This window comes from Anomalospiza imberbis, chromosome 8 (genome assembly GCF_031753505.1).
Source record: "Anomalospiza imberbis isolate Cuckoo-Finch-1a 21T00152 chromosome 8, ASM3175350v1, whole genome shotgun sequence".
Classification (NCBI taxonomy): domain Eukaryota; kingdom Metazoa; phylum Chordata; class Aves; order Passeriformes; family Viduidae; genus Anomalospiza; species Anomalospiza imberbis.
The window spans coordinates 28,966,124-28,982,335 of record NC_089688.1 but is presented as its reverse complement, the minus strand read 5'-3'; the positions used below and the strand labels follow the sequence as shown (position 1 = coordinate 28,982,335).

The 16,212-nt window shown below is 48.0% G+C and overlaps 1 protein-coding gene across 1 annotated transcript; it reads left to right on the top strand.

Annotated features, from left to right (window-relative positions):
• The first annotated feature begins 5,063 nt into the window (after positions 1 to 5,063).
• Positions 5,064 to 10,482, top strand: VAX1 (ventral anterior homeobox 1). Its single transcript, XM_068198576.1, has 3 exons — positions 5,064 to 6,425; positions 8,144 to 8,331; positions 9,883 to 10,482. Exons 1-3 carry the CDS (start codon positions 6,188 to 6,190, stop codon positions 10,417 to 10,419), a joined length of 963 nt encoding a protein of 320 aa, XP_068054677.1. The 5' UTR covers positions 5,064 to 6,187; the 3' UTR covers positions 10,420 to 10,482.
• The last annotated feature ends 5,730 nt before the right edge of the window (positions 10,483 to 16,212 follow it).

Genomic DNA, 16,212 nt, shown 5'->3' with positions numbered 1-16,212 from the left:
CCTTCAAGCTTGCTTTTATTGGCTCTGTGAAAAAATATGATTGTGAGAGTTTTAGCACCAATAGTAAAGGCTCATGGTCTAACAGCTTTTGAGGTGGTAAATACTCATGAGTGCTCGAGGCGAGCTGGTAAAGCTCACTCCTCTCTCAGGAGAGGGTGAAATGAAGGCAGAGGGAGTTTGAGTGCTCAGGTACTGGTGATTACAGAGGGAGTCAGTGACATGGGGGAGGCTGAAACCAAAGGCTCTCAGTCTGCTGTCAGAGAACAAACAGTATTTCCTCTCAAATCAGAGTTTTCCCTCGTGGAAAGAATCCTGCCTCAGCCCTGTTCAGATGGCTTGCATATGCCATGGGCATGATACAGGCAATAAAGCTTTGTAATAAGCTACTGTCCAGATTGATGACTGTAAGGAGCATCTCATAATGACCACAACATGATTAGTCATGATACATGTGTGATACCCATGCTCATTATTACTGGCCTCCAGAACAGCACTGCTGAGTCCTGCCAATGTGCTCAGTTTAGTATCTGGAAGAGACAATACTGCAATTACTGCCAAAGTATGCAGGAAAATTTAGAAGCAGCTGGTTGGGGATTCTGCACCAGGCTGGCAATCAGGAGCACAGCAAAGCATGGGAAGGTAGGAGCTGCAAGGACTAACTTAGATTCTCTGGATCTGATGCTTCATTGTAAATATGTCTCTGGGTGTGCCCATTTATTTTAAAAAGTTGTCTTGCAGAACAGAAGGGCATGGGGCACTGGCATGAAGAACACAGCACCTGCATAGGAGCTGATGAAGCCTGTTTGGAAACAGCTACATCCCAATTTCATACCAATATTTGATGTTGATGCCCACTTATAAGGCAGAGAGAAATTTTCTTTTTCTTGCTGTTGTACCCATTAGATTTCTTGTGAGCCTGTGACATTTAATTTCACATAAAATACACCATGGACATCTTTTATGTCATGAGCCAGGGACCCACATGCCATTGAAAAACACAAATGTACCTGAGCATCAGTCCTTGGAAAGTCTGGGAAAGTGGAATTAGAACTGTTTCTAGCCATGCAGACTACCACAAACATGACAACCTTACCTTCCACTTCGCACAGAGAGCTGAACTGAGTCAAAGACTTCAATCCTTTCCTTCAAAGGCAGTGCAAAGTTTCCAGATAGAAACACATTTCTGTTCTTCAAGGATCCTCCTCCCCTGTGTGAGAGGAGTCCATTTTCCAGGCTTGATTGCAGGAGATGAAGGGAATTCACACTAGAACAAATCTCTGTCTGAAACAGAGGGATTAGCACATGCCTTCTAAATGTCCCCTAAATACACAGTAATATTAATATAGTAGCATTTTGAAACTTCCAGAGCTCATCTTCTGTTGTAAGGAAATTTCCTCAACAGCAGTGAGTTACTGCAAAAGCAAAAGAGTAGTTAATTATGCTGTGCACTTTGTTTTGAGGAGGTGCTCAATGTTCCTGTTGGTAAACGTATTTCTGAGACTTGTGGGAAAGAACCTTCTGGTGAACCTTCATCTTGGTAAAGATCTTCTTCTTCTGCACTGTCACAGAGTCACTCACACTGGACAGCAACGCCCTGTCTGAGAGAAATGCACATAATAATGAGGTTTTCCTTGTCTCTTCGTAGTGATGCCTTGACATTACCACATGTATCATTATGAGTAACAACCATACTCTCTGTTAATTGGAAATAACCAGGAAGTTGTTCAGCCATGAGGTACCAGTTCACATCCCCTGTGCTAAACAAGTACCCAAAAAAGGCCTAGCAGCTCCTTGCCAAAGGCATCTGTAGATTCAAAAGCAAATAATTTGAACCAAAATAACCAGGAAAATTAATGGAATAAAAATCTGCTTAGGGCTACTAAACCCTGAGAAAAATCTTTGAGTCAGAAGATCTCTGAGCCATGCTTTTCAGCTTGGAATTTTTACTTTCATCAACAAAGTAGAGCATAAGAAGTAGTAGCTATAATGTACATTTTTTCTGTACATGAAATAGAGATAAAAAACATAAATAGTGACAATCAAGGAGAAACAGATTTTTCAGTCTTCTACATGCTAATGCAAACTAATAAAACTGTATTTGAAAAGCAGCAAGGTCTACACAGCAAAGCACAGCCAGGGAGTACCTGTGTAGTGTGCTAAGATATTTTAAGCATTATTTAAAGGGAAAAGAAGGAACCTTTAATCTGCTTATCCAGTGACACACGAGTGTGGATGTGAGAATGCTGAAGCTACAGACATCCCTGAAGTAATGACAGTAAGAGAGGGACATAATATGTCCTGAAAGAATATAACATCCAAGAATTATTTAAGCATATTGTGGGGGGAAAAAATGAATGAAGATAGGTGAAAGGAAATTTAGTGACTGCTGGACTAAAGAAAACGTTGCTTTTGTAAAGGGTAAAATTCTGATTTTCCCAGTGCTCTTCTGGATGTTGCTATTTGTTGCAGATGAGCGGGCCTCAATTAAAGTAACTGAGCTGTGTTTGGACAGGCTTGTCTGCTCACTACAAGTTTCCTGCAGGATTAGACTCATTATTTGAATTTCCAGACCTTCAACAGTGCTATGTTCATAACGTGTGAAAGCAAATTTAACTGATTCAAATGGGAAAATTCTCTTTATACCTCTGAATTCTATAGACAAAAAGATCCTTGAAATGTATTTATCATAATATGGCACAAGTAAAATTCCTCTGGTCTTTACTGAGCTTTGGATCAGGGGCTTGTCAAAAAGAAAAAAAAAAGACAGATTATCACACAAACATAATATTTAATCTCCAGATATTCTGCTTCAAACAGTGTAATTGAGTTCAATAGCTCCATGTTTATTATTATGGCCTGTGCATAGAGATTAGCATAAAGAAAACTATGGGGGGAAATGTCACACATACACCCACACACCTATGCAAATATAATTATAATTGCCTCTGTATTTCACAGTAAACCTTTTATGGGAATCACTACGCCTATTCTGTCTAAAATAAAATCTGTTAGGTAAAAATGTTTGTAGCAGAACTTTGTTTTGTTTAGCATTAAACAGACGTGTCCAGCTGGGACTGTTGATGCTGCCTTGCCTGTGCACACACACTTGTGTATGTTTATCTATATCACACAACAAAGCTGGCCTGCTAAGCCCAGCCTATGCTTCAGCTACATTAAAAATTTCCCTAATCAGCAATCCACTTGTTGCATTTCCTTTTGAAAGACCAAATCTCTCTGAAATGCACAGTGTCCTGGTATCCCCTCACCCAACAGACCCTTGAGCAGCACTGCAAATCCACGGAGACATGAACTCCTTCCATCCTCGCTCTGTAGCTGCATGAAGCCTTGCACAGGGGGCTGTGGTTTCCTTGGGGCCCCTGGGTATGGCTGCCATACAAGTAGGAGCTAATGACAGCAGAGCACCACAGATCACTGAGATGCACTGGCTGTAAGGAAAAAGGAAGCCTGGTCCATAATGAGGGTGTTCCATGTCTGGCTGTATGTATAAATACAGCTGAAATGAGAGGGTTTGATGGAGATCTGAGGTACACCTCACCAATCTCAAATATGACTTTTCAGACAGTGTCAATATAAATAAATTATGGGGATGTGTGGGAAAAATGACAAAGGTTTGAGATTTCCACTAAAGAAAGCTCACTGAAATGTACCTATGAACTGCCATATTTTTTTTTTCCCTTTTCTTTTTTTTTTCTTATTTCTTCCTTTCCTTTCCTTTCCTTTTCCTTTTCCTTTCCTTTCCTTTCCTTTCCTTTCCTTTCCTTTCCTTTCCTTTCCTTTCCTTTCCTTTCCTTTCCTTTCCTTTCCTTTCCTTTCCCTTTCCTTTCCTTTCCTTTCCTTTCCTTTCCTTTCCTTTCCTTTCCTTTCCTTTCCTTTCCTTTCCTTTCCTTTCCTTTCCTTTCCTTTCCTTTCCTTTCCTTTCCTTTCCTTTCCTTTCCTTTCCTTTCCTTTCCTTCTTCCTTTCCTTTCCTTTCCTTTCCTTTCCTTTCCTTTCCTTTCCTTTCCTTTCCTTTCCTTTCCTTCCCTTTCCCTTTCCCTTTCCCTTTCCCTTTCCCTTGCCTTGCCTTGCCTTGCCTTGCCTTGCCTTGCCTTCCCTTCCCTTCCCTTCCCTTCCCTTCCCTTCCCTTCCCTTCCCTTCCCTTCCCTTCCCTTCCCTTCCCTTCCCTTCCCTTTTTGCCTCAAGAATTTCCTGTTTGTGGTGATTGGGCCCCAGCACTGGATCCTTCCCTCCATTACGCCACCTTGGACAAAGACTGTGTCCCATGGGATGAGGGTGGGTGGTTCTCCCACCAGCAGAGGCAGGATGAAGCCCATGGAGCTGAGCAAGGGCGCCGTGTTCTGCTTCTCCCTTCTGGTGTCATCTGCAACAAGCCACAGGGCTGGCCCTGCCTGCTCCAGGTGGGTGGAATGCCCAGGCAGTGGCCCAGGCAGGAGGACGAGGCAGGGAGCAGCCAGCCTGGTGGATACACCGCCATTTGTGTGAAAAATTCTCAGGGAAAATTCTTTCTTTCCCTCTCAGGCCCCTAAACTCTTTGTGAATGGGGCCAGTGCAACATGTGGCCTTTCACCTCGCCCAAGAACCACTGCCAGACAGCCACACTCAGAGAATTGTTTGTTAATAGTCCAATTAGATAATTGCCATCTTTCACTCCTTTTGCTCTACATTTCCCATAAAGGAATGAATAAGGAGAGAAGCATGAAGAGGGCTTCTGCCCTGCAAGGTGACAAGAAGGACTGGAGCATGCTCTTTGCACAAGGCCATTTGCTTGAATTGAATCATTGTAGCCTAATCAATGGTCTTATTGGATTACTGGCTGTTGCGGTTCCCAAAGATATTGTAGCACAGACAATGAAATAGCTAGAGTAAAACTTTTTTCTCCTTTAGCGGATCACGCAGTTGAGATTTTTCACGGGCTATCTCTCTCTCTCTCCCTCCTTCCCTCCCTCCCTCGCTCTCTCTCTCCCTCTTTCTCCCCCTCTCTCTTTCTCCCCCCTCCTGGATCCACTGCACACAAAGCTGGCTTTTTTTTTTTTTTTTTTTTTTTCAATGAGCAGGCTCTGCGAATAGGTTCAGTGTTTGCGAAGGGTGCAGAATTAGCAGACACACATGCATGCATACATACACACACACACAGAGGGAGAAGCACAAAAAGCAAGTATCGGGACTGAAATAAGGAGAGGTAGGAGTTTAAGATGGCTGTCTGTGGGGAGATATGTTAACGAGGATTTCTGCTGGCCAAGATAACCTGCTTCCTTGGAGAGATCTGCTTGAAGGAAGAACTTTTTGTGTGTGTGCGTTCTGGGGATCTGTTTGTTTGTTTACAATTCAGGGGGCTTTTTTTTTTTTGCTTTTTCTTCACCCCCCCTGCAACTGCATTTTTTCAGCCTTTCCTAGCAGCTTTATTCAGATTTATTTGGCGTGCTTTGGAGAAAGCCACTATATAATCGGGAGGTCAAAGGCAGACTGAAGAAAGTTAATAATGGCTGCTAATGGTGCTAACAATTCAGGGTGAATCTTGTCAAAAGTTGTTTTTTTTTCCCTCTCCCCCACCCTTTTTTTCCTCTCTCCTTTTTTTTTTTTTTTTTTTTTTTTTTTTTTTTTTTTTTCTGGAAGTCTCAGTCTTTTGATTGTGTGTTTCCTGAAAGCAAGACCAATCATTTCAGTTTATTCACTGGCTAAACTCTACTTGATTGGGGACAAGCACACAAACCATCCATTACGATCTGATATATTATCCAAACAATTTAGTGTATTCATGAGGTAACCTAAATGTGGAGGCTGCAAAATTACCCGTAATCAATTGAAACAGCGAGTGCGCGTCCCTCTGTGTGTCTAACAACTACATGTCTCTGTAATAAGGCAGACATTAAATCATTTTAGAGTTGTACTGTTGAGTACCTGATCACTGGGCGCTCTGGGAAGCTGGACACTCACATTAGGACGCTGGGACTGAGGAAGCCGCTGCTTTTCCAGTGGGATAAAACCCGATCTTCCTTACTCAAGGTGCTTTACAGATCCCCACCGATCTCACCCTAAGTCGTGCAATATCCAGCATAGACTTCGTCTTCTTCTTCTTCTTCTACTCTTCTATAATTTTTTTGTTATCGTTGTTGGCGCTTTTTTTTTTTTTTTTTTGGTTTTTTTTTTGTTTTGTTTTTATTGCACTACATGTTTGGGAAACAAGACAAAATGGACGTTAGATGCAGTTCAGAGACTGAAGCTAACCGGGTCTCGAAGAACGGACATAAAGAGGGCAAGGAAAGCAAAGGGTCTGAAGGAAATATTTCTACTTCTTTTTTGAAGGATCAGCAAGGGACTTTTTCTGCCTCTGCAGCTACGGAAGGTTGTAATAAAAGTAAATCTAGTTCGGCTGATCCGGACTATTGCAGGAGGATCCTAGTTAGAGGTATGAGTTTGAGGTGTTTGGCGAGGGTGGGGGAAGGTGAGCTGTGCTCACGCCCGGGAGACGGGTTTATTTTGTCGCTTTGCCTCGGGTCTGGCCCTGGGTTAAAGCCCTTCCTACGGCTCCGGGGGAGAGACCCCGCTCCCGGCCGGGCTTTGCCCGGGACCCCGCTCCCTCCGGCTTGAGCCCGGGGAATTTCCGCCGGCGTCTCGGCGAAAAGTTAAGCCGCGGTTGTTCCTCCCCGGCGCTGCCCCGGAACGGACCAGCCCCGCTCATTGTTGTTTTGTTTTTTCTTTCCTGCTTTGCAGCTTTCCCGGGGTGCCCGTCCCCGCGGGGAGCCCTCCGGGGACAGCGTTCCCTCGGGGGGCCGCGGCTCTGCCCCGGCGCCGGGCGCGCTCCTTCCGCGCCCGCGCATCCCGCCCGCAGCCGGCCGCGTACGATGGCGTGGGGCTGCGGGCAGGAAGGCCCTCTCGGAGGGCAGAGGTTCCTTCTGTGCCCCCTCTCTCCGTGTCCGGCAGCCCATAGGAAAGGGCTGCTTTAAAATAACCACCAGCCTTAAAATAAATGGAGGAATGACGAAGGGCTTTTTAATTATTACTTTTTAATAGTTATACGTTTAATTTCCCTCAATCTTCGTCCCTTCTCCAGGCTAAAATAGCTAAATCGTCTTATTCTTACTCCCTCAAAAAAAAAAAAATTACCTGAAGAAATTTCAGTTTTATTAAGGTGTGTTTTGGGGGAGGAGGGAGAGAAGAGAATTGGAACAAAATATGTGGGAAGCAGGCCTTGAAAGCCAGAATTAATCCTTACGCCACTGGATGACCCAGAGAAGGGTCAGATTAAAATGATGTGATTGTCTCTGATTTAAAACGTACCGAGGAGGTAAAATTACGGCAAATAAAGTTGGGAAGGCTTTAAGGTAACCTGAATCTGGCTCTAGTTTGACAGTCATGTTAATGAGATTTGTCCCGCTTTCCTTCAGTCGGGGCTACCAGAAAAGTGAGGTTTCTGTGGGCTGGTTGGTGCCTTGGTTTCTTTCCCTCCCCCCCCTTTTTTTTTTCCCCTCCTGCTTCTCCTCGTTGCCAAAACCCCAAAGCGGCAGCGGCAGCGGTGCAGGGTGGGCTGGAGGTGTCCCCACGTTCACAGTGGCAGGCAGCCAGGTCGGGGCACTGCTGCCTCAGAAAGCTTTTTTTTTTTTTTTTAAAGCATCAAAGCATCAGAAACTTGTTATTAAAAAAAAAAAAAAAACAAGGTTTATATTTTGGGGTGAGGGAAGGAATGTGTATGGTGGCTACCAGCAAGTCCTAGCCCGGAGCCCAAGGGGAACAAAGAGTAGCCCTGCACTCCAGGCACAAAGCCTGGCCTGAAGGATCTCTCTCTCCCCAGCTTCCCAGAGGGGCCGTGGGTGATGCCGCAGTGTCGTACTGTGAGTGCAATATATTCAAAGTAATTTTTAAATGGGCTGAGGGGATTAATTATAGAGGCCTGGGCCCCCATCGCCCCCTCCCTCCTTCTCTGTTGTGGCTTTTTTCCTTCCGTGGGTGCAGTGGCCAGGTGCAGAGCCTCAGTCGCAGGCACCCTGCTCCACCCCGACTCCTGTCTCGGTCCTGAAGGCGCTGGGGACGGCCCTTTCCCTTGGAAAAATCAGAAAGTATAAAAAGCGGGAGAAAAGCAGATGAGGGTTGCCTGAGTATGAGGCTGACTGCGCCTTTCTTTGCCAGATGCCAAAGGTTCAATCCGAGAGATTATTCTGCCTAAAGGGCTTGATCTGGACCGTCCCAAGCGGACCCGCACCTCCTTCACGGCCGAGCAGCTCTACCGCCTGGAGATGGAGTTTCAGCGCTGCCAGTACGTCGTGGGGCGAGAGCGCACCGAGCTCGCCCGCCAGCTCAATCTCTCCGAGACTCAGGTAGCGCCTGAAGGACGGGGAGCCGCGGCTGCCCTGCCCTGCCCTGCCGGCTCCGCGGGACCCTCTTCCCGGCCTGGGCATCTCCGTGCCCGGCGGGCCCCAAGGACGCGGCCCTGCGCGCCTCCTGCGCCCACAGCGCAGCTCCCGCGGGGGCGAGGGGCGAGGCAGCCCCCGAGGTGCCCACGCGTGTCTGGTCGGGGGGACGCATCCCGCCGGCGGGATGGAGCTGAGGGGCCCGCGGCTGAGGAGTCCCGGCTGGGGACCCCTAACTGCGTGTGTCCCTAGCTGCGTGTGTCCCTAGCTGCATGTGTCCCTAGCTGCGTGTGTCTAGGAAGGGGAGCTGCTGGCCGAGGGGGTCCCTCGTGTCCCCGCACCAGCCCCAGTGGGCTCGCCCCGTGGGCGAGGCGGCCCGGCCCGAGGGCCTCGGACGGAGCCTGGCCACGAAGGCAAAATCCTGCCGGGCCAGGAGCGGCTCCCCCAGCTCCGGCCCCGGCGGGGCTCGGTGTGCCCGGCTGCGCGGAGCCGGCCGCCCCCGGGCGCGGAGTTTCACTCCTGCTGCCGAGGAGAAGCGAGGGCAGGCCGAGGCGCTCCCAGCCCGCAGCAAGCGGGATACAGGCGCTCAAACCCGCAGAGGGGGACGGGCACCTTCCCCTGGGATTGCCGGGTTGGAGACCTTCGGCCTGGGTTTTCCTGGGTATGAGAGGTCCGGGGATGGGGCTCAAGTTTGGGCCGTATTTTGAGTCCTTGTATGTCCGAGGGGGAGAATTGCTCCTCCACCCACCAAGGCAGAAAGGCCGGGGACCGACAGGAGGCCTAAAACTGTGTGAGAGCATGGGGAAGCATCCAAAAAGTCCAAACTTCTTAAAGTCGGTTTCATATTTCCACAAAACATCATATAACAGTAAATTCCCCTGACACGTTAATTAGCTTTTTTCTTTCCTTGCCGGATAGGAATGACAAGTTCAACAGCTCGCAGGTTACAGAACCTGCCATGAGTGGTTGTTGTGTTTTGGTTTGGTTTTGGTTTTGTTTGTTGTCTTTTGAGTGACTTCCAGGATTCCTTTTAAAAGTTGAATATTATTTAAAATTATTTGGGGGTAGAGAGAGAGCGTCCAGTTGGGAACATGGGGAAAGAAGATCATTGCTGCTGTTACCCCCAGGAAGGGCAGTCGAAGCGGGCAGCGGCGGCTGCGAGCCGCAGAGTGCCCAGGGCTCCGGCTGAGCCGGCTTAGAATAAAGCGGTGAGAAAGGGCCGGCTCCGTCTCCCAGAGAATTCCCGGCCTGTAGTAAACTAGGACGAAGGGAGAGGTCTGGTTAAAGATGCAGAACGAAAGGCCCCGGGGTCACCCCGAAACCGGGAACAGACAGAGGGTGTGGGGGGTTGTGTTCTGTGAGCGTGGCTTTGTGCGTTTTGGAAACGCTCCCCGCTGCCAAGTGTCTGTGCGCCCTCCCCCGCAGCCTGCCCCCCGCCCCGCGGAGCCGCGCCGGGGTCCCGGGGCACCTGGCGGGGGGCACCGCTCCGCTGACCCTGCCTCTCTCCCCGGCCTGCAGGTCAAGGTCTGGTTCCAGAACCGGCGCACCAAGCAGAAGAAGGACCAGGGCAAGGACTCCGAGCTGCGGTCGGTGGTGTCCGAGACCGCCGCCACCTGCAGCGTCCTGCGGCTGCTGGAGCAAGGCCGGCTGCTGTCCCCGCCGGGGCTGCCCGGCCTCCTGCCGCCCTGTGCCACGGGCGCGCTGGGCTCGGCGCTGCGCGGGCCCGGCCTGGCCGCGGCGGGCGGCGGCAGCGCGGCGGCGGCTCCGGGCGGCGGCGGCTCTCCGCACCCTCCGGCCGCCAGCGGCGCGGCCGGGCCCCCCCCGCCCGCGGCGCTGCACGGGGCGGCGGCCGCGGGGCACGGGCTGTTCGGGCTGCCGGTGCCCGCGCTGCTGGGCTCGGTGGCCGGCCGCCTCTCCTCCGCGCCCCTGGCCGTGGCCGGCTCGCTGGCGGGCAACTTGCAGGAACTGTCGGCCCGCTACCTGAGCTCGTCCGCCTTCGAGCCCTACTCCCGGACCAACAATAAAGAGAGCGCTGAGAAAAAAGCACTGGACTGACTCTAAGTACCTTCCCCCTATTTATATTTATAGTCTCTATTTGTGGCGGTATTTATGGGACGGGCGGCGCGGCGGCCGCCGGCAGCCGTCCCCCCGCTCCCCGCCGCCCCCGAGCCCCGCGGCGCGGCTCCCTCCGCGGGCCGGGGCGGAGCGGGGCCGGGGCGGAGCGGGGCCCGGAGCCCGCGGGGCCAGGCGAGGCGGCGGCCGGGGCCGGGGCCGGGGCGCGGCGAGGGGCTGCGGGCGCCTCCCGGTGCGCTCCCCCTGCCCCGCGGGCCGTCTGTCCGTGCGGGAGGGGCGATCGCGCTGTTCGTTCCTTTGGGAAGGGACGCAGAGGGTCAGCGGTCGGGGCGAGGGTCGGCCGGGCTCCCTTCGACCGGCTTTAGCCAATGCCGAGTGAGGGAGCGGGATTTCGGAGAGAGGAGGATGGAGCTGCCAGGTGATGCCCGTTTTGGGGTGGTTTTTTTGTGTCTCCCAGACTCAGTGATTTCTAAGCACAAAGGTTTTGGGGCCCCACCTGTGGCCCCCGTTTACCCCCACACTCGCTGCACTACAGCCCCGACCGAGCCCTTATCACCAGGCAGGAAAGCCTCCAGCAACTTTTCTTTTTCACGGTAAATCTTGAATGTGGGAAGGGCCGAAACGGACTGAACGTACAGTCACGAACAGGGGAGACAGAAACCTGTGGCTGCAGAAATTTTGCATAAAATTGTCTCTTCCTTCGAGATAACACATCGTCCCCCCGCTTTTTTTTTTTCCTTTTTCCCTTTTTTCTTTTCTTTTTTTTTCAATTTGAATTCCGACGGGCCTGTCCCGCGGAGCTTATCTGTAAAAACAAGTCTGCAGATAAATCATGGAACTCACGAATCTATTTGTATCTAGATCTGTTGCGATCGTCATTTTAATTTTTATTGCTCTATTTGATTTTTCCAAATAATTTCAATGTTCATCTAAACACAAAAAAACCCTGTAGCCTTCCTTCCTCCTAAAATAACCCTCTCGCATATCGCTCACACTTCATTTAAAATGAACATAAAATATAAAAAGCGTATCTTTTATTGTTATTTTTGTACTTTAAAACACATCTATGTAACAAACTTTTTTTTTTTTTCATAATTCTTACTGCGATTTTCTCCACAAATATGTATTTCATCTTCTAGTATTCTGGATCGAAAAGTTTCTGTTCAATTTCGGTACTTGAATTTGCCACAAAAGGGATGCTGTACTTAGGTAGTTCTTTGGGGGAAAAAAATATTTACTTTGGTTTTAAGTTTCTTTTCTTTCTTTGAACTTTAACACATGGCGTTTACAAACTGTATAAATACGTGCCACCAAACTGTAACCAAAAAAGAAAAAAAAAATTACAAAAAGTGGAATGGTTGCTGTAGAAAATAGAATTAACTATAGACCAGAACTGGACAGAAGGAGCTGGATGAAAAGAAAATAGTAATTTTATTGTAAATTATTTACGTCTGAAGTTTCTAGGCAACTAGTCGAAAAAATAATGAATGAATCGAGCGCTGAGCCCTTGCTACTAACTTTTGTTCTGAATGTTTTGGATATTTGGATGTTTTGTATTTATGTGGTGAGAGTGAAATATATTATATCTATATGATGATGGAATTAGGTGTATTTTCGTCTTATATTTGTAGCATCCAAATTGCCTTCATTTATACATGCACTGCAGAAAAAAAGAAAAAAGAAAAAAAAAAAAAAAAAGCAACAAAACACTATCACTACATAACCTGCCCGAGTTCTACTTTTTTAAAATTTAATTTAATGTTTCATTTTGAGTGGGAGGCAGTTCCTAGAGGGTGATTTCCCCGCTGGGGCAGTTTGGGGCATTCCCAGCCCCGTGTTCCACCCAGCCCTTGTAGCACTCCCTGGGCCCGCGGGGCTGATCCCCGCCCGTGTCCGTGTCCGTGTCCGTGTCCGTGTCCGTGTCCGTGTCCAGGGTGCTGCCGGTGCCCCGGAGGTGCCCACCCTGCCAGGTGCCACCCCGTGCAGGGCACTGCTCCCCTCCAAACCTCTCCTGCCAGTGCCGGGCCAGGCTGGATGCACATCCATGTGTGTGACAACATCCAGCTATACAGGCACATCGAAATACACAGGCACAGCTCGTGTGCACGAATACAGATATTTAGAGGTGTTTTCTGAACAGCTCTTGCTTTCATTCTGATGGGCAGCCCAGCCCTGAGGGATTTTACTGGGCAGCCAGTGCAGGACAGAACCCCTGGTTTCCAGGAGCCCCCCACTGCCCTGGCTCCCCAGGCCAAGCCATCTGGGCACTGTGGCACCTGCTGTCCCCACGTCCACGGGTCCCTGCTAGGGCCTCCAGTGGGCTCTGCCATGAGCCTGTCCCAGCCAGGGCAGATGCACTGCTCCAGATTAGGAGGGAAGGATGCAGTGGTGATGCTTATTTGGTTGGGTTTTTTATGAAGAGTGTAGAAATGATCTAGGGGAAGGGCAGCTGGGGTGAAGGAGGGGATCGCAGGTGACATCTGAAGAGGTGACATTGAAACTGCTGGTCAGGACTGGAAAACTGCAAGGGGAGGGGTGGGAAAAGCATTGTTAAAAAGAGCTGCATGTGACAGAACAGATCTGCCAGGGAGTTCTGGAGGGAGAGGGTGATTTTCAGTTTCTGCCTTGCCTGGACTGCACAGCATCACCCACAGCCCTGGACAAAGAGGGGAGCCCTGGCCTGGGCTGCCTTTGCCAAGGAGGGAATTACCACCACTCAAACCCTCCCTGGGCTCCCCTGCCAACGTGGGGCTGAGCTGTGTGATGAATTTGCCCTGTCTTGCAGGACCTTCCTGCAGCTGAGATGAGGCCGTTTCAGTGCCCAAATTTGCTGCTGCATTGTGAGCCATGGGAACAGCAGCACAAACGTGTCTGACAGAGCTGTCTCAGGTGCCCTCATCTGAAAAGAGGATTTCTCTGCTCCTCTGTTTAACCAGAGATTGCAGGAGCATTCTTGTCCCCTCACAGAGGTGCCATGAGGCTCTTTTTGCCTGGTTGCTGGCCTGATCTGCAGTCTCGGGGTTGGAGCTGTGGTCAGTGTAAGCTCTTTGCTCCTCTTGTAAAGCAGTTTAAGCCAGCATCAGGCTAAAATTGCTGACACAATAGCAGAAGTCCTTATTTTACAGCTTTGCAGCCTTCAGTATACATGTAAAGAGCTAGACATTTTTATTCTTCTTCTTATTATTATTAATTATTTCTGAATATTTAAAAGAAAAAAAAAGGGGCTGTGGCTTGAAGCATGAAGGAGTCTTGTCTAAGCATTCAGGTAAAATAAATACTTCAGGAAATTTTCCTTTTTTTTTTTTTTTTTTTTTTTTTTTTTTTTCTTGTCTCCTTCAAATTCCACCTGTATCAGAGGCTGCTTCTGGGCTGGGGTCAGAGCAAAAACCAGAGGCTCTCCAGTCCCGTGCAGGGCTATCACAGTCCTGTTTCAGTCTCTGCTTGTGACTCAGGCCAAAACCTTGGCCCTTCATAGGGAGGGAGGCAATCTATCATTTCCTTTGAAATTTTCAGCATTTCAGAAGCCTGGGGTCCCTGAGAGCCAAAACACCCTGCTTTCTACAAAACACATATATAAAATATGTTCACCTGCATTTCTGTAAAAAAAAAAAAAAAAAAAAAAAAGGGAGAATACCACCTGTGTCATTGCATAGGACAACTTAAAAATCATTCATACACACATCTCACACAGTGAGTCTGAACATAAAAGCTGGTCAGGTTTTTGATTGGTTTGGTTTGGTTTGGTGAGGCTTTTTTGGGGTTTTTTTTTGTTTGTTTGTTTTTTTTTCCAACCACACCAAAGCTGTTCTGCAGCTGTGTGCTGCCCAGAGACACCACTTGCTTGTTTGCACTGAAATGCTGAGTTTCATCCTACTGGAGCAATGAACACGAGCCACCTTCCTGAAGATATTTGCTGCTGAAAGGTTTTGCTGTATTTCATACTGTATTTTTATTTGTGGCCATCACTGGGTCATTAGAGCTCAAACAAATATTTGGCTTATGCAGAGGGAGCATGTGTGAGTGTGAGGGGCAGGAATACTTAGTAGGAAAACGAATAAACTAAGTATAAATCTACATCTGGCATGAATTTTTAAAGGAAATCACAAAAGGATTTCTGTGGCAGGTGGACTTCCCCAAACTTTCTCTTAGCAGCAGCTACACATAGGCTTAGAGTGAGCAAGGATTTAAAAAAGATGGAGTGCAGCACAGGCTATTTAAATTTGTTCATCTGAACTCAAGGAATATTTTCACAGCTACATGGACAATATCACTCTTCCTGTGGCTCTCAGGAAGGAAAAACTCTCAGGATCAGCTCCAGAGCACCCAGGGAAGACACAAACCAATGCCAGCCAGGTACACATAGGGAAAAGAGGAATCAGTCTATTTAGAGGATTTTTTCAAAATCATTTGCCCACCCACTTAACAGAGATCATGCTTTTTTTGCTGCTCCTCCATATCCCTCATGCCAGGGATTAGTGCAGCCTCTGACCACTCTGTCTCCATTTGCAATCCTGCCATCAGCCCAAGATACATGACCTTGTGACATGTAAAAAAGCACACGAGGTCTCTGATTAACTTCAGAGTATTTAATTACTTTTAAGGAAAGAAAAACACTTCCAAAGCATAACTCTTGAACAGAAGCAAGTCACAGCCACTAGCAAGGGTTTAACAAAACTACCAGGGAAGCTAAAATGAAATCAATCGATGTGATGCTGTCTATGCAACAGCCACAATATAAACTGTGACCCTGGGCCATAGCTGTGGCCAAAGTGCTGGCTGGCAGGGGCTGACCTGAAACATTTCTGACTCAGGTGTAAGAACTCTCTAACAGGCACTTTAGTCCTCATCTTTCTGCTTCTAATAATTGCTGAGCAACTTAAGCGCAGCGTTTATTTGTGATCTTTCTACATGTAGTTGTTGGTGTTCATGACTGATTCTAGTTTGTATATTAAGTCTTAAAACTTTTCTAGTGGAGTCAGTTCCACAGTCAATCTCACACAGAACAAAATTATTGTATTTTGTATATGTTTTTACTTTTTGTTAACATGAATTGTCCCAAGTCCTGTCATTAGAAGTAGCAGAGCAGATGTTCCCACCTTCTGCAACCACGTCCTTTTTAATTCTTTTACCATGTTACCTTTTCTTTGTCTCCTTTCTCCTGAACAATCAAAATAATTTTGACTTATTTTCATACACAGTTCTTGCAAGTTGTACTTAATACAACTGTTTGCCAAGAGGTGCTGCCTTTTTTTTTTTCTTATTCTCCCTGTGGAAAAAAATAAAGTAAAAAATTCCCAGAGCTTTTTTCTCTTCAGCTATCTGCAACCCATTCTTCTGTTTGATCTCCCTGCTGTGAGCAAGAATAAAAACGTCACACCAGTATAAGGATTTGCCCAGAACACAAACCTTTACTTGGCACTTGGTGTCATTGCCAATGCAAGAAAACTGGATCACAGGCCTCATCTGATGAGATGCCACAGCCTGGACAAATAAATTGTTTTTTTATATTTCAGCTGAAGCAGAAAACCAAGGAACCAGATGTAGCAGAGAGCAAATAAAACAGTTTGATCCACACAAGGCAGATCCACAAAGTTTGTCACAGAACCAGGCACGCCTACCTGGTAGAAACATCTTCTAACAGTTCTCACAAATGAGTGGTTTGGCTGCTTAAAGAAACACCATTAAAGGTATGGGCAAAAGCAGGGTTTAGTATGAATTTGTGGAAATGCAGCTTGACAGAGTTTGATGGCAAGGTTCACTCTGCTATTTACTGCA